The sequence below is a fragment of the Kogia breviceps genome, chromosome 4, assembly GCF_026419965.1.
Source record: "Kogia breviceps isolate mKogBre1 chromosome 4, mKogBre1 haplotype 1, whole genome shotgun sequence".
In the NCBI taxonomy this organism is placed as follows: domain Eukaryota; kingdom Metazoa; phylum Chordata; class Mammalia; order Artiodactyla; family Physeteridae; genus Kogia; species Kogia breviceps.
The window spans coordinates 124,009,499-124,032,557 of record NC_081313.1 but is presented as its reverse complement, the minus strand read 5'-3'; the positions used below and the strand labels follow the sequence as shown (position 1 = coordinate 124,032,557).

General features: G+C 44.3%; 1 protein-coding gene across 2 annotated transcripts in view; it reads left to right on the top strand.

Annotated features, from left to right (window-relative positions):
* Positions 1-23,059, top strand: part of DPYSL3 (dihydropyrimidinase like 3) — a 115,513-nt gene that overhangs the window by 44,287 nt on the left and 48,167 nt on the right. The window contains exon 1 of one of the 2 annotated variants that reach the window (XM_059063013.2): positions 4,670-4,933. The exons of the other annotated variant lie outside the window; for it this stretch is intronic. Within the exon in view, the coding sequence (XP_058918996.1) occupies positions 4,895-4,933 (39 nt within the window). The 5' untranslated portion in view covers positions 4,670-4,894. Of the gene's footprint in view, positions 1-4,669; positions 4,934-23,059 lie in introns of those variants that run through there. 2 annotated transcript variants of the gene reach the window in all.

Below are 23,059 nucleotides of genomic sequence, written 5' to 3'. Positions count from 1 at the left end.
TTGAGTTGCTCAGGCCGACACATTTAGTGTAATCTTTGATTCCTCTTTTTCTCATACCGCAGTCAAATCCATCAGCAAATATTGCTGGCTTAACCTTGAATTATATCCAATATCTGACCATTTCGCACTGCTTCCACTGTTACGATTTGGTTCAAGGAATCGCCATCTCACCAGACCTTCTGTGATCCCTGATATGGAAAATTCTAGCCCATCCTCAAGACACTGGAATTACTTTCATTTCCCCATCCCTGCTTTATTTATCCCCAATGCACTTGCCACCATTTAAACACTATATACTTTTTAAAACACTATATAATTTTTTACTCTTGATTTATGCGTTCTCTAGAATGGAAGCTTCAAGAGAACAGGGATTTTGTCAATTTTATTCAAATATTTGTATCCCTAGTGCCTAGATACCCATAATAGGTACTCAGTTTTAATGACTGAATTAATAAACCATCACAAAAATACTGTATGGTAGGTAATAAGATGCTCATTTTAGAGGTGAGGTAACCAAGGCTCAGAAGGTTGAAATAATCTGCTGAAGGTCATAGAAACAGGAGCTGGATGAATTGGAATGTGGCGGAGGTCCCTCTATTCCCAAGTCCAGATCCTTAAACAGTATACCATCCTGGATTCTAGTCCATAGTTTTCCTTCTGAACTCAATATCATTTTTTTCATTTTTAATTAATTAATTTAATTTATTTATTTTTGGCTGTGTTGGGTCTTCACTGCTGCATGCAGGCTTTCTCTAGTTGCGGTGAGTAGGGGCTATGCTTCATTGCAGTGTGTGGGCTTCTCATTGTGGTGGCTTCTCTTGTTCTCTTCTTGAGCACGGGCTCTAGGCGCATGGGCTTCAGTAGTTGTGGCACCCAGGCTCAATAGTTGTGGGTGACTGGCTCTAGAGTGCACGCTCAGTAGTTGTGGCCTGGGCTTAGTTGTTCCGCGTTATGCCCACATAACGCTCCTGCTCCTCTTCGCGGAGCAGGGATCAAACCTGTGTCCCCTGCATTGGCAGATGGATTCTTAACCACTGGGCCACCAGGGAAGTTCCTTCATTTTTTTAAAAAGGAAGTTCTTTAAATTAACACAAGGCCTTTGATCTTCTCTTACACTTTGATGGTAGCTCCTTTTGAGCCACAGCTCTCTAATCACTGCTCAGGTACCAAATCTATTCTATGGAGTCATTCTTTGGCCCATGTATTGCCTTGGAATTTTGTGATTGTATCCTATTAGCAAAGTGATTCCTCACCATCTTGAATTCACTTGCTCTGAAATCTGGAATCAGGAAACTCTAAGAAGGCTTACAGAAGCAAAAATAGATATTCTTAAATCTAGATTCTTACCATATGCCCTTCAATTACAGGAAAGTTCTTATTCCATCTTTTTCTTCAGACACAGTTTGAAACATTCTTACATTCACTCACCTAATAATAATTGAGCAGTTTCTATGGGCGAGGCCCTATTTCACACACTCAGGACCCAGCAGTGAATAAAACAGACACATTCCCTGCCCTCAGGGAGTTTACATTCTAGGGATGAGAAGGAAGATAATACTTAATAATAAAGTAATATATTATGTGATGAAAAAGTACTATGAAGATAAATAAAGCATAGAAGGGGGCTAGCAGATGACAGATGGTATTCTCTTGAATAAGAGTATAAAATAAACTACCTGAGATCTGGGATATTATTATTATTATTGACATCTGTAGCACAGGGTAAACACTGTGTGAGTATTGTGAGAATGAATGAATAACAGTGAAGAAGAGAGCCCAGTTAGGAGGTTACTGCAGTAGTCCAGGTGATAGCTGATGGTGGCTGGACACAGAGAGAAGCTCTGTAGATGTAGAGAAGAGATCATAGTGTGTATATATGTAAAAGACAGAACCAATAGTATTTCCTGACAGGTTGGATGTGGAGTGCAAATTGGATTGGACTGAAGGAGAGAAGTCAAGGTTTGGATGATGCCAAACCTTTGGTCTGAGCAACTAGAATAAAGCCAGTAGCCTTGACTGAGGTGTGGGAAGTCTATGTATGTGGTAGGTTTGGTGGCCAAAATTAAGTTTCTTTGGGACCATAAAGTCGCTCAGTGTCTCCTTCTCCCTCTCTAATAGTTTCCTGAGATATCTAAAGCCAAGTACTGCTGTGTATCCAAGGAAAATCATTAAGTCATTCTACTGTGGAAAACATCCATGCCGGTTCCACTCCTCACTCTCTTGGCCAGACACAGAGGCATCCTGTGTTGATCACAGCCTTTCTTCTTATTCCTTGAATAAGAAAGGCACCGCCAAGGAAGGCTTTTTTCTTCAAACTCATCTTAGACACTTGATTTTGATTTAAGAAAGAGAAAGATGATTGAAGGGGATGAAAGAGGGAAAAAATAGTGTTTGTTGTACATTTCTGCTGATGGCAACAGCTTGAACCGATTAGCTGGTTATTATGCATTCCTGTGCATGGCTTTTCACAGCAGTCTGATCCAGAGAAACACATCACAAGTCCCATTCTGCATGGCTTCTTGCATGCAAGCCTGACCTCAAAGAGATTAACCAAGTCTTGTAATTTGAAACAACAGACACACACAAAATCATCAAGTGATCAAAAATATGGTATAAATCTATTTAGTAGAGAGTGTTCTGGATTATAATGACAGTAACAGAAGAGATAATTAGGATGCAAAGAAAGGAAACAAAAACCCGACAAACCCATGAAATTAAAAAAAGGAAGGCAGTGGTATTTCTTTAGGACTGTAAATGTCCCCTACATATTTTTTGCTTTTCCTAAGAAGAACTTGCAAGATCCCTTCAAATAAATTTGGAGCAGTTAAAACTATGGGAAAGATTCAGAGAGACCTCTGCAGGGTTGCATAGTATGTAGTTAATTCTCTTTTTACTCTGTTCTAAATATAATCCTGCTCATTTGCATGCCAATCCCCAGAATGCTTTGTAATTTCACAACTCTTGGCTAGTGGTCTCAGCATTTAAGCTTTAAGAACAAAGCAAAATGTTTAGGGCGTGCCTTTTTCTTCGGTCTTTTTTTTCCCCCCTGTGCTTTGCAAAAGAGTACAGGGAGGTGACCTTTGCTTTGCATTCATCCTCTAAGAGTATCACAGAAATAAAGTAGAGAATGCTGTGGACTTCTCCTGTGAAGACGGCATTCAGTCTAGTTACCCATGAATAACCAGCCGCTGGATTAACTCACTTGAGAAGGAGTGTTTCACGGGGGCTTAGTCTGCCGTTTGATTATGTGACCAGGCTGGTTCATTTCAGATTTATGGAAAGCCCAAGCTGGAGTATTCTGTACCCTCTTTCTGTGGATGCTTTATATAGCTTCTCTATTGCAAAGGAAGCCTTCAAGTTAATGAGGAGATGTCCCGAAGTGTCGTCGGTGGCCTGCCTTGGAGAAATGTGAATTCAAGATCTCTAACACAGACCTAGTCATGCTCCGTGATATCTACAGAATTTCTATTTAGGGAGGATTAGGATCCACAAGGGGGTGTGGTGGTCGTGGGAGACTGGTCTTGAGAGGGCTTTATAATTTTTGCATAGCAAGCCATTTTTTGTTGTTGTTGTTATCCAAGTGGTATATTTGGGATTATTTTTTTCAGGAGAGCTGAGAAAGCTCCCCCATCCGACCATCCCTTAGCCCCGAGCCACAGTGGCTCCTCCAAACATGTCCCCCTTGGCCGTTTATTTGAAGCGGGTAGCAAAAGGATAATATATTCCAGCACCGAAAGGTCATGTTTTTGCTCCTAATAGCACATTGATCTCTATCAGCCCTGCCTAAAGTAAACTCGGCATTGTGAACAGCGCGCACCAGATCGCTCACAAAACCCACGGCTGCGCAGTAATGTGCCAGGGCGTTTGGCTTCTCACTACAGGTGTTTTCTACTCTTTACTCACGGAGCAGCTTTAATGCTTTTTCTTCGATTCTGAGAGCCAGACAGTTTTAAAACATTATTTTGAGAATTATTTTTACAATACAGAGAACGGCTGATGGTAGCTGACACGGTGCCCCCTCGCAGCCCTCCGAGAGTGAGGGGTTGCTTCGCATTTTCTGATGCCTATTTTCATGGTCTCAGGATAGCAGCGGCCGGCCAGGCTGCACAAAGTCAGCCCAGGTCTCGGCTTACTAAGGGGTCGCGGCGGCTGTTTACACACACAGCAACCAGCAGAGGCGGCGCTCGGCCTCCGCGGTAACAAAGGCAGCTGTATCCAGCCCGCGCGGTGGCGAAGGAGAGCCGAGTTCCGGGCGGGAAGTCCAGGGCCGTCTCCTTTTTGAAACCAGGGTGGGGAAGGTGGGGAATCGGATCACGGGCAAGTCGGAGGCGTGGGCGCTTTCCCGGGCTGCGGCGGGGCCAGGAGGGCTACGCTGGTGCTTCTCTGCCGCCGACACCAGGGACTGCAGCATCCCCGCCCCGAACAGTCCCTCGCGCCCCCTGGTGGCGGTGGAGCAGGCTGGCTCTGCTGCACTCGCAAGTCACCAGAAAAAAAAAAAAGGAAGAAAAAGTGGGTGAGGCAGATGCAAGGAGGAAAATCAATAGGGATAAGAGAGAAGAGGGAGGAGTCGCAGATCAGCCATTCTTGTCTTACGGGGTCCCAGCTGGCACCGCAAAAGACAGGAAAAAAAAAAAAAGCTCGGGCGTGAACGCGAGTGGAGGAGGGTGTGTGTGGGGGGGTCGGGGGTGAAAGGGGGACCGGGGAGATTTACTATTGTCTCTGGCAGCCGCCGCGGGAGCCGGGGAGGGGGGTGGAGGCGAGAGGAGGAGGCGGCGGCCGCGGCCAGCGCACCATTCGCTCCACCTGATCTTGGGGCGCTGTGCGCTGAGGAAGGCGCGGGCAAACAGGAGTAGAAGGAGGGAGGGAGGCAGCTGCCGCAGCCACCGCCGCCACCATGTCCTACCAAGGCAAGAAGAACATCCCGCGGATCACGGTGAGTCGGACGCCGCCGTGGCTCGCTCGCTCGCTCCTGGCCGGCTGCACCGCGCGGTTGGGGGGCGGCTTGGATCCCGCCGGCTTCCCTGGGCTGGTACCCGGGGAGGGACGGGGGGCCCGGGGCCGGGGCCGGGGCGGGGGTGGTGGTGTGTGGAGAGCGGTGGTCAGTCCAGCCGGCGCGGCGGGGCGCCACCCAGACGGAGCGACCCTGGGATTTGGGGAAAACCAAACAAAGAGGAAACCCAAACAGTGGCGTGGAGAACTTTGGATTCTTTATCTTCCTTTCCCACCACCCGGTAGTTTCCAAATTACACAGGGTTCTCGGCCCTCCCTGGACCCCAGCACCGCCTGGGTCGTCACTGTGTGCTGCCCCAGGCGAGGTGTGTTTTTTGTAGAAGGTTCCTTTTGGCGGGGCGGGGTATGGAGAGATGACACCTTTCCCCAGGGGTGCTTGGTAGCCCGACCGCGCCCCTCTCTGAGCTCCAGCCCTGTGGCTCCCCGCCCCCACCCCCCGACCCTACCACCCCGCGACGGTGATGGGATGCCTGGACATCCGTCTTCACCTTGGCTACTCCTTGCTTGTATTCACCCCAGTTCATATTTCGGTGCCTCATACTCGGACTGGACAGCTAACGTGGCTGTAGTGAGAATGACCAACTTTTTTTTGCCTTTGATGGATTTACATTTTTCCTGTCATTTCTCCTCCTCATCCCAAGAAAAGACTGAGTTTTTAGAACAGGTTTTAGTTTGCGGTGGCAGGCGCACGCTGTGTACATGCCGTGTCCAACTGCCATTGTGTGCAAAGCCGAGCCTCCCGCGGCCGGCGGGTGTCAGATGCGCTGGGCGAGCATCTAGGGCGGGGTGGAGAGGAGATATGCCATAATCAGGTACAGAAGCCTCATCTTCGCTGGCGTCCAGCAAGCAGCTATCTCGGCAGAATACCGCGCCCTGGTGCGGGATTCCTCCAGGTTGCGCTGAAATGACGCCTCGAATGGAAGGGACATACGACACGACAGGCTGGAATGGACATTTTCAAAAAGGGGGCAAGACAAAAACAACAGAAAACCCACTGTCATTCGTTAGTTGAGCACGAAGCAGTGCGGTTGTGCTTTGTCTGTAGTGTATGGTGTGTGTGTGTGTGTGTGTGTGTGTGTGTAGCGGGGGAATGGGTGGCTACTCCATCTTTGCAAGACGAACAAAGGAAGTGATCAGCTGGTCCCTGGGAGGCTCTGCAGCTGCCCTAGGGCAGTGCTGTACCTGCTACTGTAGTTCATTTGCCGGGATCCACTAGGTTTTGCTGTGGGCATGGGTCTCTTTGCACTTGCTGGGTTAGGCTTGGAACAACCTGATTGCAGTGCAGGACCTTCCCCTCTGCAGGCAGGAGGAAGCTGTTCTTGCCTCTAGTACACTTTATTGTCAAGTGGTTTATTTCTATGGCAGTACCCTACCTTTTTCATGCACCTGAGCTTCACCGGACACACGTGTGCCCCACCCCTACCTGCTGTCCACTTGGTCCTAGGGAAGCAACACTCCCCAGGGGGATAGAGTTGGGATGGGTAGGAATCCTTTTGCCAGGTAGAGGCATTGGGTTTAAGCCCATACTCCTTGACCACTACCTGATATCACTGACTTCACATTATTGTAAAAGCATAGTGAGTCTTTTATAATAACACTCTTTTCTCAGTGCCAATTGTCTTTGCAAAGAGCTGTGGATGGTATTATTTGTTTTAAAAGATGATTGAGACAAAAGCTCAATTTTTATACTTATTTCTCTAACTCAGGAGACATGAACCTCAGCTCTCATGCTATGTATGCTGTGTGGAAGTTATGTTGCATGTATGCCACTTGCTTTATATCCAGTGTGCATTTGGCAGTTCTCCTGTCTGGAATAAGCAGAGAACAGATTATTTTTTTCTTCCCAGTCTGAAGACTGCAATGGTTCTTCTTATGGATTCAGCCTATGCTATGGCATTGAGAGCCATGCCCATTCTTAAGCCACCTTTAAGGAAAGATACAGAAATTTAGCCCATATGATAACAGCCTCAGAAGCTCCTGTAAGTGTGGCTGGGCCCTAATCCCCGGGCCAGGTTTACAGGGGGCTCCCTTTTGTTCCCGCTTGGATGCTCTTCCCTGGGGTGCATCCTTCATTTTCAGTGCTGCTTCCATCCTTTCTCTGCGTGTGGGGCGTGGTGCTGCATAGCAGCCTCTGCCTTGAAGCTGAGGCTGTGCCTTCGGCAGCTGTGACGGGGATGGATGGTGGCTGTGAATTTCTTCCAGCCGGCCTGACTTGCATTCATTGTTGAGAGGGGTATGGGCTGGGGAGAGGCAGAGGGGCATGGCAGGATGGGAGTGTGGGTCCTTGGGGGCAAGGAATCCATTTGTTGATTTTTCTCATGCTTTGCTTTTGTATTTCCTTGAACAAGAATTATATTTTAGAACAAAACAGTGTTGTAATTTTTGTACATTTGCAGGTCCATAGATGATTATGGTTATCTACATACTACCAGGGGTGAGATACCCTTCCTAGGTATAGCTAAAAACAAAAAAATACGGACACAGGCCTATATATACAGAAAATATGATTAAAGATCTAAAAAGAGCATATGTCTCCTGCTGTCGATTCTAGTCTGTTTTTTAAAATGGTAAGATTATGGAATTTGAGTTAAGTTTCCTATCCTCTCTCTATTCTGTTCTGTGAACTGCCCCACCCAGTAGCTGGAATGTCACTGTAATCTGAGGACTGATGGGGGCAGTCTTTCTTGCTGAGTACCTTTGCCTCACAGGCGCATTTTGGGGGACACAGTAAGGTTTTGTTTGCTTATTTTCTGCTTTTCCTTCTACCTCTGTTTGCTGCCCTCCTGAGAGTAAAGCCTTCCTACTACCCTGTATTTATTGGTTTCCTGGAAGGGGTTATTTCTCTGTCGCTGGTAGAATTAGCTGGGGCTTTCCCTGGGAGTAGCTCAGGCCTCAGATCTCATTGTTCTCAGGACACCTACCTGAGTAATCTGCATGTCCTTACCCCAATACTAGCCCTTGCTTCTAAATGGCAGAGACAGCAGTGTGGGTGGCCCAGCCAGTCAGATCAGGGAACCTGGTATTGTCATCCACCTCTGTCTCCTCTGTCTCCCACAGTGCCTGGCACATAGATGCCTAGTGATGATTGGTTAAATCAAGAAATGAATTAAAAATTGTTCCTACTAAGAACAGCTCACACCTACTGAGTGTTTATTTTGTGTCAAGTATTGTGCCTTATATGCATTGTTTCATTTAATCCCTCAAATCAACACTGTCTGAGAGGTACTAGAGTTATCTCTATTGTATAGATTCTTTTCTTCTGCCCGGGGTCATAGATATAATAAGTGTTGGAGGCAGGACTCAAACCTCCACACCTGATGGAAATCAAAGTGCATGTCCCTCACCGCCCCACTGGTTTTGGTGGCTCTGCCCATACCATCACTATTATGTGGTGTTAGTAGGGCAAACGGTTTAGATCCTATAACATGGTCTCTCTTACTTTTTACATTGAATAAATGTAAACTTGGGGAATGGTAGCTGACCATCTCAATTCTGCTGGTAGAAAGTTTGACAAATCATTGTATTCTTCTGAGATATAAGCTACAGCTTGAAGCTGACTGCAAGAGTGGGTGGAGATCTAACACTTAGGTTCCAGTGCTTTACATGTATTCTCTTAGCAGGGTCTCTGCAAAAGCCCATTTTACAGTTCAGGAAATTGAGACCTAGATAGGGGAAGTCAGTTATCCGGAGTTGCACACTGAGGATTTGAGGCAAAGCTGGAAATCAAGCACAAGTCTTGTCTGACTTCACAGCCTCAGCTGCTTCCCAGAGGTACCTGCAGTAGAGATTTTGAAAGCTGTGGATAAAGAGCTCCAGAATTCCCTCTAGGAGACAAATCACCGAGAACTGGCTATTGGCAAATACTAATTGGATTTTTGTAAATACTATCTTGCAGCTCATGCATTTCTGCCACATTGAAAGTTGGGGTGTATGTGTATGATGTTTAGGATTGCTGGAAGACACATCCTCTGTCCAGAACACGACCTGGAGAGTTTGGTTTAGGGCACGTAGTCAGGGCGCTGTGATCTCATTTGAAGAGTGTGATTGTGAGCATTGTGGGTGCCATGGGAATTTTTCACTTGGGAGGAGAAGTAAAGGAGCTATGTGAACTGGAGGAACACCCAGATCTCTGCAGCTGTTGAACTGGGGGCCTTGAACTAGACTAGAAACTGGGGAAGGGACAGGTGCAACTCCTTCCCTGGATCTGTGCCTTCCTTTTGCTTCAGTAGGTGTCACTTTGGATGGGGAGCAAATATTAGGAGATGGAGGACCAGAGTTTGCGAGACCAAAAGAAGAAATGTCACCCAAAGCCAGCTTGATCTGTGTAAGGCATCTTGGAAAGGAAATTCCAGAGAAAAGACAGAGGAAAAATATCAAAGACTTAGGAATGGGAAGCATCTTAGATATCTGATCATAGAAACCTTAGCTCAAGCCCTGCCTGGGGTGTTTGTTTGTTATTTTATTATTATTATTATTATTTTGAGGTACACGGGCCTCTCACTGCTGTGGCCTCTCCCGTTGCGGAGCACAGGCTCCGGACGCGCAGGCTCAGCGGCCATGGCTCACGGGCCCAGCCGCTCCGCGGCACGTGAGATCCTCCCGGACCGGGGCACGAACCTTATGACCCCTGCATCGGCAGGCGGACTGTCAACCACTGCGCCACCAGGGAAGCTCTGTTACTTTATTTTTTGAACAGGTCTGTGGTGATTCGCAGCCAGGTTATTCCTCTTGCTCAAACACTAGCAAAGTGCCTCAGGTGGATAAAGAGAGCTCTGGCTATTAGTAGCTGTGACAGAGCCAGCTGGGCCCTTGGGGGAATTCTGGAGGAATAGATTTCCTGAGAGGATTCAAGTCTGTGTAGTAGAACTGTCAGTTTATAAATAAAAATCCTCCCTCATTATCTCACCGGGATGTAGAAAGGCTCAGATGAAGGAGTGACTGTGGACAGTGGTCTCTGAACCCCGAATGTGTGCAAGATTGGAAACACCGATTTATTTATGAAATCTTAACTACTTTGGAATGTGGAAATTAATAAAGGAGGACTTGACAAAGGTCTGGAGTAGGAAGAGACTACTTAGGGATCAATGTTTTAATACAAGTTTTCTAACACAAACAAAAATTAACACAATGTTATACAGAAACTTTTTTTTCCTGCGTTAGTTATGTTACAGTGTTTCTCAGAATTATGCTTGTCTGTAACTTCTGACGTGCTAACGAGGCCATTAGACTGCATTTGGACTTGGATACAGAGTCTCTCCCTTAAACTAAAGAAAGGGCATTTTCCTTATTCAGTTGAACTATATTGCTTTCAGTCCTAATCAGCTTCTAGCCTAGACTGACCACAGATTTATGGATACCCTTTCTAGCAGTTTCTTCACAACTCACTGTTGAATGGCTTTTTCTCTGTCCTTTCTCCTTAGTTAAGGAGAAAAAATTATTTGAAAAAGAACCAAGAAACTCTTCATATCCTAAAGGGCCCTCTCTCCTTTACCCATTGACATATTTCATAGATCTGTTTATGTCTGTTTATTATATTTGAAAAATCACAAAATGTTTACAACAGTTGGAATGTCTCCCTAGGAGGTAAATGTACCTCCCTTTGATTAAATCACTGCTTCTAATCATAAAGGGACTGGAAATGTAAATATGCCATCACCTCCTGGAATGGATGCTAATCGGAGGACTGGACTGCTCCCTGGCCACACCCTCCTCAAATCAATGCTCTTCTTTACCTTTTCTCCTATTTTCTGTAGCCAGAGGGAAACAAATGAGAAGGACCCTGGACAACCCAGAGAAATAGGCTCCTCTCTTTTCAGACTCTTGTACTGTGAAATCCCCTTTTCATCAAATTCAGTGTGTATCTATTTCAATGTATGAAATAGACCAAAAAAATAATTCGGTGGAATAGGGTGAGCCCCTCAACTTGGCCTCTTCTTTGGCCCTAGTCTGTATGTGGAGTCTAGTATAAAAATGACTTCTCTGGGGGAACATTTCTCCTGTTAACTAGATTACAGGGGACTCGGTGCTTGGAGTAAGGATAGTGGAGCTGTTGTTTATCACTACCATTTCTCGAGAGCCTTAGCGCAAATCTCATGGGTTATCTCATTTGACTCATGACAGCTCGTATAGCTGTAATGGTTAACCATCATTCTGTGTTCTGGATAGAGGCTCAGAGTGATTAAGTAACTTGACAAAAGTCACACAGCTGCAAAAGTAAGATCCTGGCATTGATCCCTCCAGAGACGAGTTAGTTTCATAGGCAGGAAAGCAGTGATTCCATACTCACAGGTGACTGTCCCCACCCCCTTGCCACCAGCTAGCCAGACCTGTTAGCTCAGAAAAGGGGGCCAGTGTTCACAGGGTGGAAGGGGTGGGAATGGTCAGGTCAAACCTTATCACATCACCACTGGAACGACTGAGTCCACGTCCTTCTAATAGTGGTTCGCTCATTGCTCTGCCAGCTGTCTGAGTTAGCTTCTGGCTCTTTTCCCCAGGAGCGTGTGTGTGTTCGGGGTGGAAATGCAGATGCTATTTTTCTGCCTTGCATAAGTGCAGATCTGGGCCCAAGGCCCCTTCTCAGTCTCTGTCCCTGTCCTCTTCCCGGACATAGAACGAGCCAGGCTCTCTGTTCTCCTTCAGCCAGGCCGAGGAACAGAGGACACACCCGGCACTCTAAGCCAGATGGGGGAACTCTACTCGGGAATGGTCCAGGAACGAACGGGAACATCTGGAACTAAAGGGCACGATTCTCTTGGCTAAGTTAGTCTTTTTTTCTATGGATGGGCTGGACAATGAGCTATGAAGGATAAAATGAGATTTTATTTTTTAAGAGAGGGGTTCCTCTGACAGGTAGAGCAAAGGAGCCCTCTTGTTTGATGACACAGGGAAAGGGAGAGCGCCCTGGATGGAGTGTTGGTACGTTGTAGTTCAGGCCTGCCCTTGCCTCTAATTTATGTGTGACTCTGGGCAGACCCCTTATTATCCCTCTCAGATTCTGCATCAGTCAAATGAGGGCATTGAACTAGATAATCCCCAAATCCCTGCCAGTGCAGATGACCCTGCGAGCCTTTATTTTGTCTTCTATTTTCTCCTGAGATCATGGTCAGCCCTCTGTACTGTGTTCCAAATTTGCAGAGAGGAGTTCTGATCCCTCCCCATAAAGGAAGAGAGAGCAGTGAGAAAATGGATGAGGGCAGTAGTTGTTGGCTTAAGCTCAGTGGGACCAGCCAACATCTGTGCTGGATATAAGGGTCTTTGGTTGTTTTTTACCCTTAAAATCCTAGCCTTTTTCTCATTCAGAGAGCAGTCTTGGTTAACAGACTCTGTGCAAGAGAGCAATGGAATAATGATGTTTGATAGGTTCTTTCCTTAGCAGAGCTTTAGTATTAAATTAAATGAGTATTATTAAAATAATACCACGATTCATTCGCTGGAACATACAGTGTCTCTTCTGGATAAGGCTACCATTGATAAGGGCACAAAGGCAACAGTTGCCCCGAATCTAGACTGGTCAAACAAACAAGCAAACCAACAGGGAACAGCTCTGAGTCTATAGATGCTCCGCAAGCTCTTTTCACTTTGCTTTTGCCAGTATTTGAAACGCGATGGCTCCCATGCGATGGAAATAACTTCCCCCCAAAGGCCAAATAACGCCATGGATGCTCCATGAGGTAGGGATGGTTTTTTGTTTCATTGCCACGGAATCTCCAGCACGTAGCCTTTGGCTGGCACATATTAAGCCCTCTGTAAACATTTGTTGAATGAATGGGTACGTTTATTTAACATTTACCTTGCAGGAATAATTTCAAGCGAGAAAATGATCAGATGATCAGAACGTGTGTACATTTGGCTTCTATGTCATCCTGCCTTTCACTGACAACTTTCTAGAATATTAACTTTCAAGAGATAAGGCTTGGCTCTAAGAAACCAGCATGGGATCACTGGACGAAGAGAAACATGACAGCGCTTTAGCAGACCAGTCAGAGTTAACTGTAGTCTGGGACCTGACTGGGGCAGATGTGCCAGGGAGCCCATCCATCATTTGTACTTCTTCCTTCTCAGGCCTCCACTCCTCTCCTTCCAAATTCTGCATCTGGCCTCATTTTCAGCCTCTTTCAGGGGTCTACCTGGGTACTTCTTACTTGCAAACAGATTCATCATTTCTCTTACTGCAAATGATTTAAAAGAATTAATGGAGACCTTTATGTCCTCTTTCAAATAGAGAAAACTACATGACTGAACCAGGATCTAACAGAGATCTTAACTGATCTTCTGGGCTTTCTGCCTTTGCCCAGAAACCACAAGTCATTCCAGTTCTTAGCAGCCAGTAGATAGCCTAGTATGCATTTGCACAGTGAACTCCACCTTTCAGAAAGCTTGGCTAAGGAACAGCCTGTAGTTCCTTCTCGTTTCTCAAGTAGTATTGGCCATTTTAAAATGGAATGTTTTTGTGCTTGTGTGTGTGTGTTTTCCCAGAGGTTTCTGGTCCCTCATGCTATTGTGTCTGTCAGCTTTCTCTGGGCTTGCAGCTATTCCTGTTATTAGCTTTTATTCTAAAATTCATTTTTGGCTTGAGGGATGGGGACAGTTAAAACACATTTTACCAAGCTCATTTCTGACTGTAAACTATACAGTCGATGGTCTCAGTACTCTAAATGTAATAATAATCACTAGATCTTTTTAAGGGGAGCATCTATAAGGGAAGACAAAGGGGAGAATTAAATATATTCATGGAACTTAAAATAATGCATTTGAAGTACTATGTGTATTAAAATGTGTCTTATATAATTAATCATGTATAATAATACCTTTCTTCTATTTTTGATTGAATAAATATTTTATTGACCACCGTCTCTTTGCCTAGCAATGTGATGCTTGTCGCAGAAGCATCTAAAATAATAAGAATTAACATGTATTTATCACTTATTAAGTGCTTTCTTTCCCTTATCTCATGCAATCCTGAAAACCACTCAATTAGGTATAGTTGGCTTTCCAACTAGGTTTTCCCATTTTATTGATGAGGAAACTTTGAGAGATCAGGAAATTGGCCTAAATCACACAAGCCTTTCAGTGTTGGAACCAGAATTCATACTGACTCAGAGCCACATTCTTAACCCAACTCTACGGTGCTACCTTAAATTCTACCTTCTTTTATCTTCTTGCACCTCTGGGGTCATGAGACATTGGTCCCAACTGGAGTTCACTTAAGTCCAGGGTTAAGTCCTCCTCCACATATATTTCCAATGGGGCATGAGGGTCAGGTTATGGCAGATGGGAAGCACAGCCAGTGGGTGCCCTGGTCTGCGTGGGGTTGGACTCGGGAGCCCTGCCTGGTCCAGGAAGCTCTTTTGCTTTCCCCTTGGAGCAGCCTTGCTTCCGGGAATGTCAGGAGCAGCTCCACACTGTTTGTACTTTCAGAGCCAACTTGCCAGGGGGGTGCTCACCGTGCCCACAGCCCCCAAGGCTATTTGAGTTGAATTAGCAAAAATGCCAGTGAGGGCTGCTTCTTCAGGTGGATTTGAATGCCACTTTCTCATTCTATATCCCACACTGGCCTCCCCAGCTTCTTGAATAAATCCTAAGCAAGATTCCGCTGAGGTTTTGACTTGATGGCGCTTTGTAAAACTCATGGAATCAGAAGCTCCTTAAAGAATTTCTCAGTCAAGTCTCCCCTTACCCCTTACAGATGAGGAAACTGAAACCCAAGTCTCAATTTGAGACTGACTGAATTAGGGCTTTTCCAGCTGTCTGGTTTACTGTAGGACACTGAAATTTACAAAGTGAGCAGGAATTTTTTTCCAATTACAAAAAAAAACCCAAAAAAACCCCAAAACCAAAAAAACCCCACGATGGTTGTAGAAATATTTACCAAAAAAAAAAAAAAAATGAGGACAATAAAAATAGGCTACAGTGAAATCATTCAGTGATAGTCATTGTCAAGTTTGAGTATACCCATCTAAAATTTTTTCTTCCTACGATATATGCTGTTTATTAAAATAGTATGGCATATTGTTCATGCTATTTTATGTCCTGCTTTTCATTCCATAATATATTATGACATCTTTCCATGTTTTAAATATTCTTTCATAACATAATTTTATTTTTTTAAGTTGAAGTATAGTTGATTTACAATGTTGTGTTAATTTTTGCTGTACAGCAAAGTGGTTCAGTTTTAGATATATATATATATATTCTTTTGAATATTCTTTTCCATTATGGTTTATCACAGGATATCGAATATAGATCCCTGTGCTATACAGTAAGACCTTTTTGTTTATACATCCTACATATAATAATTTTCATCTGCTAATCCCAAACTCATAATCCACCCCTCCCCCATTCCCCCTCCGCTTGGCAAACACAAGTCTGTTCTCTATGTCTGTGAGTCTGTTTCTGTTTTGTAGATAGGTTCATTTGTGTCATATTTTAGATTCCACATATAAGTGATATCATATGGTATTTGTCTTTCTCTTTCTGACTTATTTCACAAAGTATGGTAATCTCTAAGTCCATCCGTGTTCCTGCAAATGGCATTTTTTCATTCGTTTTTGTATGGCTGAGTAGTATTCCATGGTATATATATACCACATATTCTTTATCCATTCATCTGTCGATGGACATTTAGGTTGTTTCCATATCTTGTGAATAGTGCTGCAGTGAACATTGGGGTGCATGTATCTTCTTGAATTACAGTTTTATCTAGCTATATGCCCAGGAGTGGGATTGCTGGATCATATGGCAACTCTGTTTTTACGTATCATAATTTAAAATACCTACATATTATCCCAGTGTTTCAATTAATTCCATTTTGTTTGATTTTTTTGATTGTTTCCGAGATCTTGGTACTAACAGCAAAAATGAAATGGTGGGTGTGTTTTCAGTTACTGTTTTTTTTTTTTTTTTCCGGTACGCGGGCCTCTCACTGCTGTGGTCTCTCCCATTGCGGAGCACAGGCTCCGGACGCGCAGGCTCAGCAGCCATGGCTCATGGGCTCAGCCGCTCCGCGGCACGTGGGATCTTCCCGGACCGGGGAACGAACCCGTGTCCCCTGCATCGGCAGGCAGACTCTCAACCACTGCGCCACCAGGGAAGCCCTCAGTTACTGTTTTTTAACTGAAGTTAAATTAAAAGCTACTCCAGGATGAGAAGTTGAGTAACTTGCCCACAGTTGCTCAGCTTGTGAGTATCAGACTCTGATTTGAGTCCTAGTATCTTTAATCTTAGTCTTATATTCTTGTCATCACTCCACTTGCTCCAGCAGTTTTGCCATTTTCCAGGGAAAACTCTGCTTTCTGTCTTTGTTTTCTCCTTCCCTCCAATGAGCACATTTGTTCCTTCACCACCACCCTTGCTCGCCTCCCTGTCTTGCTGAGGCTGTTGACATTTGTGGAGGTACACAGTGTCTTAGGACCAAAAGCTGCACAGCTGGAGAGGAAATATGCCCATTCCTTTTTGCCCTCCCTTGCCTTAATGGCTTAACCTGTAAGCTTGGGAGCTGGTTTTAATTTCACATTTTCTGTGTGTATGTGCGTTTGTTTTTAAATTTTTTCCCCCTTAATTCTTTCAAGGAGACCTTTATTTGAAATCATACACTCTTTCCCTCCAAGCCAATCTGTGCCCCGTATCTTGATGAGATTACTTTGTTTGGGGATATTGATAAATTCAGAATGGGGTTTCTGGTTTATCCAACTAAGTTGGTTTAAATTATGGCCTTACAGAGAGAAAGGGCTTTAAACAACCTAAAACATTTTAAACCAATTGAATGTAATCCTCTGCTTCTAGAAAAATTCATCCTAGGTTTATTCCATAAAGAAGGCATGTTTTTGTTTTGTTTTGTTGTTCTTTGATTCCAGTTATTTCATTGAATGCTCTATCTCAGATTCCTTGCTGTGAGAATTCAACTTAGCTTTGCTCAGTTAAGGGCAGGAAGAGAAATAAGCGATCCATTATTGCAACCCTTTCATTTTAATGATTAAGAAAAAGCGGGCCAAAGAGGGAAGATAATTTGCCAAAGGTCACACAGCAAAATAGTTTTTAAAAACATGAGGCCAAGGACTCATTTCCCTTGCTCTGGCTCAGTGCTTTTCTCACAATTTTTTCCCCCCCAGGGGGAAAATGTGAGGGGTGGGGGTGTTATGGGCAGATTTGTGTCCATTCAATATTCATGTGTTGACGTTTTAACCTCCTAGTACCTCAAAATGTGACTGTATTTGGAAATAGGGTCTTTAAAGGGATAATTAAGTTAAATAAGATCATTAGAGTGGGCCCTGATCCAGTACAACTGGTGTCTTATGAGAAGAAATTAGGACACAGACAAACACAGAAGAGAGACCGTGTGAAGACACAGGGAGGAGGAGCTGGCCATCTACAAGCCAAGGAGAGAGGCCTCAGAAGGAACCAACCCTGCCGACACCTTGACGTTGGAGTTCTAGCCTCCAGAACTGTGAGAAAATAAATTTCTGTCCTTTAAGATAACCAGTCTGGGACAGTTTGTTGTGGCAGCTGCAAACTAATATGGGGGGAAGTTAAGAACAAGGACATTTAAAATTCAAAACTTCAAACTGGGGAAGTTCTCAATGAATAGAAAAGGGAAACCCAGGTAATTAGTATTTCTAAGAAATAATGCCATGCCAAAGCCCATACTAACTTGATTTTCAGTCATATTTTTATATACGGCATCTCATTTCATGCTTATAACATGCCTAAAGTATAGTTATTATTAGTTCCACTTTACAGATGAGGAAACTGAGGCTCAGAAATTTAACTTATCTAAAGTTTCGTATTTATTAGCTAAGGGGTGGTGTTAGGTCCAAATCCATCTCCTTGTCTAACTTTAAAACCCTCACCCACTACACTGAAGTTAACCCAAGCAGTTTAGTAACCATTGTTATCAAGTTGTTTAAAGTTAGGAAGAGAAAAAATATACTCTGAAGTCTCAATCACCTGGAATCCACTTAATCGACTGAACAGGAAATATTTGGCCCTTGATTTTAGGGTAAAAATGGAGATCAGGGAAATTTTAAAAGATAATCAGGGGCTTCCCTGGTGGCGCAGTGGTTGAGAATCCGCCTGCCGATGCAGGAGACACAGGTTTGTGCCCTGGTCCGGGAAGATCCCACATGCCCCGGAGCAACTAAGCCCGTGAGCCATGGCCGCTAGGCCTGCGCGTCCGGAGCCTGTGCTCCGCAACCGGAGAGGCCACAACAGTGAGAGGCCCGCATACCGCAAAAAAAAAAAAAAAAGATAATCAAGGTATTTGAGGTCTACTGCAGAGTCTGCCCAGTGGCTTATACCTTCACACGTCAAAGTGGACAGCTACACATAATGAAGGATGAATGTTCATAGCAATGGGCCCCAGGCCCCAAAGAAATCTGACCCATCAGAGGAGAATCAGTTACGTGTGCTGGGTCACACTTGCTAAAGCAGGAAACCAGACCCGTATATCTGTAACATGAGGGGATGTGGAAACTGTGCCAGAGTTTTACAATTAACTTATTTTAGAAGTGTTTTCAACAGTAAGACCTGATAAATATGTAATCAGTCAAAAAAAATCAAATGAACTTGAGCTGTGGGTAAAACCACTTGTTATGATATGGGAAACAGAAGGTGCTTGAAATATTGAATGTGGATGGCTCTCTTGCAGCTGTGTCCTCCCTGTTTTAAGGTTGTGTGGTCTATCATTTCTAAAACATATCGGTTAAACTTACTTGGACTTTATCAGTGAGAAGACACAATCAAGTTAAGAGGTGGCCAGGCTTTGTTTCCAGCAGATATTGGGGTTAAGGTCCAGCTCAGCTATATAGCAGCTGTGTAACTTAGTGGGCTCTACCTTTAAAAGAGAATTTTAATCCAGCCACTTCTCACCATTTTTCATTCCTGCCACCACCCTAGCTGAGCCTCCATCACCTTCCCTTGCAGGAACCCTCCAATGGTCTCAGTGCTTCCACTTTGCCAACCATCAGGTCATTTCTCCATGCACAAGCAGAGTGATCCTTTTCAAATGTAAATCAGATCAAGTCACTCCCCAGCTCAAAAATCTGTTGCACTTGGAATAAAACCCAGACCATGGTGCTCAAGGTTCCACGTGCCCTGGCCCTAACTATCTCCACTGCCCCCAGTGTCTTGGCATCAGCTGTCCTCCCTTCTCACTCTCCCTTGGACCTGATGTGTTTATCTGCAGCTCAGAGCTCCTGTCCTTGCTGCACCCTTGGAGTGGGGATTAGTATTTTTTTCTAGGAGTCTTTACTTGTGGAGCTCAGTTTGGCTGATAGCTTCCTAGATATGCCCTCTTTGAAGACCTGATCAGAAGCAGTCCCAGACCTTCTTCCAAGCCTCCATCCCCTCACCTCTTTCTGTTTTTAAAATTTGTTAGTTGAAAAAAAAAGTTATTTTGGCTATGCCGGGTCTTAGTCGCGGCATGCAGGATCTTTAATTGTGACTTGCGGACTTCTTAGTTGTGACATGCACGCGGGATCTAGTTCCCCGACCAGGGATCGAACCCGGGCCCCCTGCACTGGGATTGCAGAGCAGAGTCTGACCCACTGGACCACCAGGGAAGTCCCTCACCTTCTTTCTAAATGTCACTTATCACTGTTGAAATTACAGTACTTATTTATTAGCTGACTTATTCTTTGCTATTTCAACTCTTACAGCTGCAATGGCAGGGAATTAATATTGTTCACTCGTGTATCCCTAGTACTGTGAAAAGGCGGCATTTACAAATGTTAAATGAAGGAACGAATGGCTAAATAAATAAATGAATGAAAAGGCATGTTGTTCCTTTACTTTAAACTAATGTGCTTTCCCTTAGTAAGTAGTTTAGGGAGAACGGGTGTCAAGGAAACAGGGTTATTAGAAGACAACTAAACTATCTGCCCCATGGTCTAACCTCAAGTGAATGAAATGATCAATGAAAGATGAAAAAGACTTGGGATAACAGACAAAAGTCATAACACATAGATGAAAACCTGCTGCGTCTGAGATGACTTGAAGAGACTTGCAAAGGTCCTAACTCCTTTGCTATTTCTTTTAGACACAATTTAATACATGTCACAACACACATCTTATTCTGGTATGCAGAAAACACCTGCAACTGTAAACTTCGGTTGCCTTAGCACTTTTGGAAACATTTCTGAGCAGAGACACGTCATAAAAGAACAGACTGTTTTGGAACTATTCCAAAGAAGATTATTCTCCTGGTGTTAGAATCACAGAATGTGAACCAGTGATCATTGGGAAGAGAAGCAGGTAACTCATGGCTTTGCAGGTAGGGATGAAGTCTGCGGGCTCTTAGCCACAGGGAATCAATTCCTGTAATGTCAGCATAGCATTTGCAAATAGAAAGCAGTCTTGAATATATCCCGGGAAGTGCCTATAGGGTGAAGCCTTAGATCTTCATTGAAGATGAAGAAACCTTTTGTCACAGCAGGATTAACTGCCCACTAGTCTCATTTTTGCGTTCTGGTAATTTTCAAGTGGTGCCTCAATTATATTTATTTCAAGGGTTCATTTCATTCCAAGTCTGCCTGATCTCCTGAAGTCCTTGTTCTCAGAGCATCTGCGGTTTTCTCTGTCAATATAACCTGGAGAAGTTTGGGGCCGAAGAGTCAAAAATAGGCAGTGCTTAACCACCGATCTATCAAACGAAAGCAGAGCTGTGGGTTTGCAGGTACCGGAAAGCTGTGACCCAGAGAGTCAGTCATCACCACTGTCTGCTTCTTGTGTCAAGAAAGAGCCAGAAAAAAGAGAGAATGCCCCACCTCCTCTGCTTCCCATACTCCTTAGGAAGTATGTTTGGGTTCTTATAAGAAGGTAGTTAAGGCCTATATGTAAACTAAAGAGAGGTGAAAAGTCAAGCTACTTTTCAAAGGTAGCAGTGAGAGTGGGTAGGCGTCCAGGTGAAAGATATTGACACGAGAAGATTTGAGTCCAACTTTGAAAGAAACGTGCGTCTCTTGAGCACTGCGATGCACCAGAATTTGGGCTTGACTCCTGACCTCAGTCCTTTGGAGCAGATGTCATCGTCCTCATTTTACAGCCAGGACTGTGACTGTAAAGCCCTTCTCTTTTTCACCATTCCACTGAGCTGCTCTGGCAGATTCACCACTTAGATCTTTTAGCTGCAAAGTGACTGACAAGGCAGGCCCCTTTGCTGTCCTGTACAGACCCAATCCCTGATGTCTGGACTCCTTGGCAGAGCAAACCGAGAGCATCTCTGCCCTTTGAAACAGTCCCTTCCTCCCACGCTCTCTCTCCAAGGGCCCCTTCTGTGGCCACGTGATGTGAGCTGCAGCACGGCAGCCGTATGTTGTCGACGCATCCATCACAGGCCAGTTTTAGGAAGTTGCAGAAGCCAGTGGTTGTGTGCTTGCAACCGCAATCCCCAGGCAGCCCTGGCCAGTTGCAAAGTATAAGGTCAGACCTGGAGAAAAATCCTTGTGGCCTTCACAAATAGCTGGGGAGCAATTGCCTGCCATGTGAAGGTGCTGCTCACACATTCCAAGGCCCAAGCCCGCATGGCTCCTCTGGGAATTGCATTTTGGCTGGCTTTCAGATTTAGTGAAAGAGTTTTTTGTTTCTGAGAAGCAATAGTGGGAATTCACTGGGCTTTCCTGTCATTCCAAAGGCCCAGTCAAAGCCAGCTGCCAGGCACACATGATCAAAGTGGAGAGAAAGCTGCTTCTAAAAGAGCGAAGAGGGTCCCATTCAGTGGACAGCAGCCCCGAGAGGCAAAGTGCCTTGCTTGGGTTCGCAGAGCTGGGACCAGAATCCAGGTCCTGACTACCATTCCAGGTGTCCGTACTACCTTTCATTGCCTTTCAGTTGGTATGGCCATCTCAGTGTAGGATTAACTCAACTCCATCCATCAGCTTCTGACCAGCCTGTTAAATCTCAAGTCCCCATTCCTGCCTATTTGGTGTGTAGCTAACCAGCACCTCAAAATTATTCTTCACACTCTCGCACCCCAACTTTGTGACTCATTTCTCTTCTGCATTTTTATTCATCGGTTCTTCCTGGCCAACCTGCCTTGAAAGGTCATTTACCTTTGGCACTTCACTTCCTATCTGTCTATCTGTCTAAGTATAGTTGATTTACAGTGTTGTGTTAGTTTCAGGTGTACAGCAAAGTGATTCATATATATATATATATATACACACACACACACATACACACACACATATATATTCTTTTTCAGATTCTTTTCTATTATAGTTTATTACAAGACATTGAATATAGTTCCCTGGGCTGTACAGTAGGACCTTGTTGTTTATCAGTTTTATATAGAGTAGTTTGTATCTGCTAATCCCAAACTCCAAATTTATCCCTCCCCCACCCCATCCCCTTTGGTAACCATAAGTTTGTCTTTTATGTCTGTGAGTCTGTTTCTGTTTTGTAAATAAGTTCACTTGTATCATTTTTTAGATTTCACGTAGGAGTGGTGTCATATGGTATTTGTCTTCCTCTGTCTGATTTACTTTATGTAGTATGATAATCTCTAGGTCCATCCATGTTGCTGCAAATGGCATTATTTCATTCTTTTTTCATGGCTGAGTAATATTCCATTGTGTATACGTACCACATCTTTATCCATTCCTCTGTCGATGGACACTTAGGTTGCTTCCATGCTTTGGCTACTGTAAATAGTGGCACGTCACTTTCTCTTCCCCTTCAGTTGCTAATTAGATTCCAGCTTTCCTCTGCAGTGTGCCATACATGTTCTAATCCATACTGTTGCTGTCATCTGGACCATAGCAAACTCCTTACTCTTTTTTCCTTTTTATAATTTTCTATATTAAATCCCTTTTAAAAGTTATAAAATGGCATATGCATTGTGCAACTAGTGAAATAATGTATGTAAATAGAGGAGAAAGAGAAAAGAAAAAAGTTCCCTATACCTCCTCCCTTTGCATCCTTTTCCCCTACCATACCTAATGTTGACAAATTTGGTATACATCCCTCCAGACCTTTCTCCTGCTCACACAGAAACATAATAGTATTTGTTTGTTTGCTTTTGCAAGAACAGTATCGTATTTTGCACATTGCCACTTAC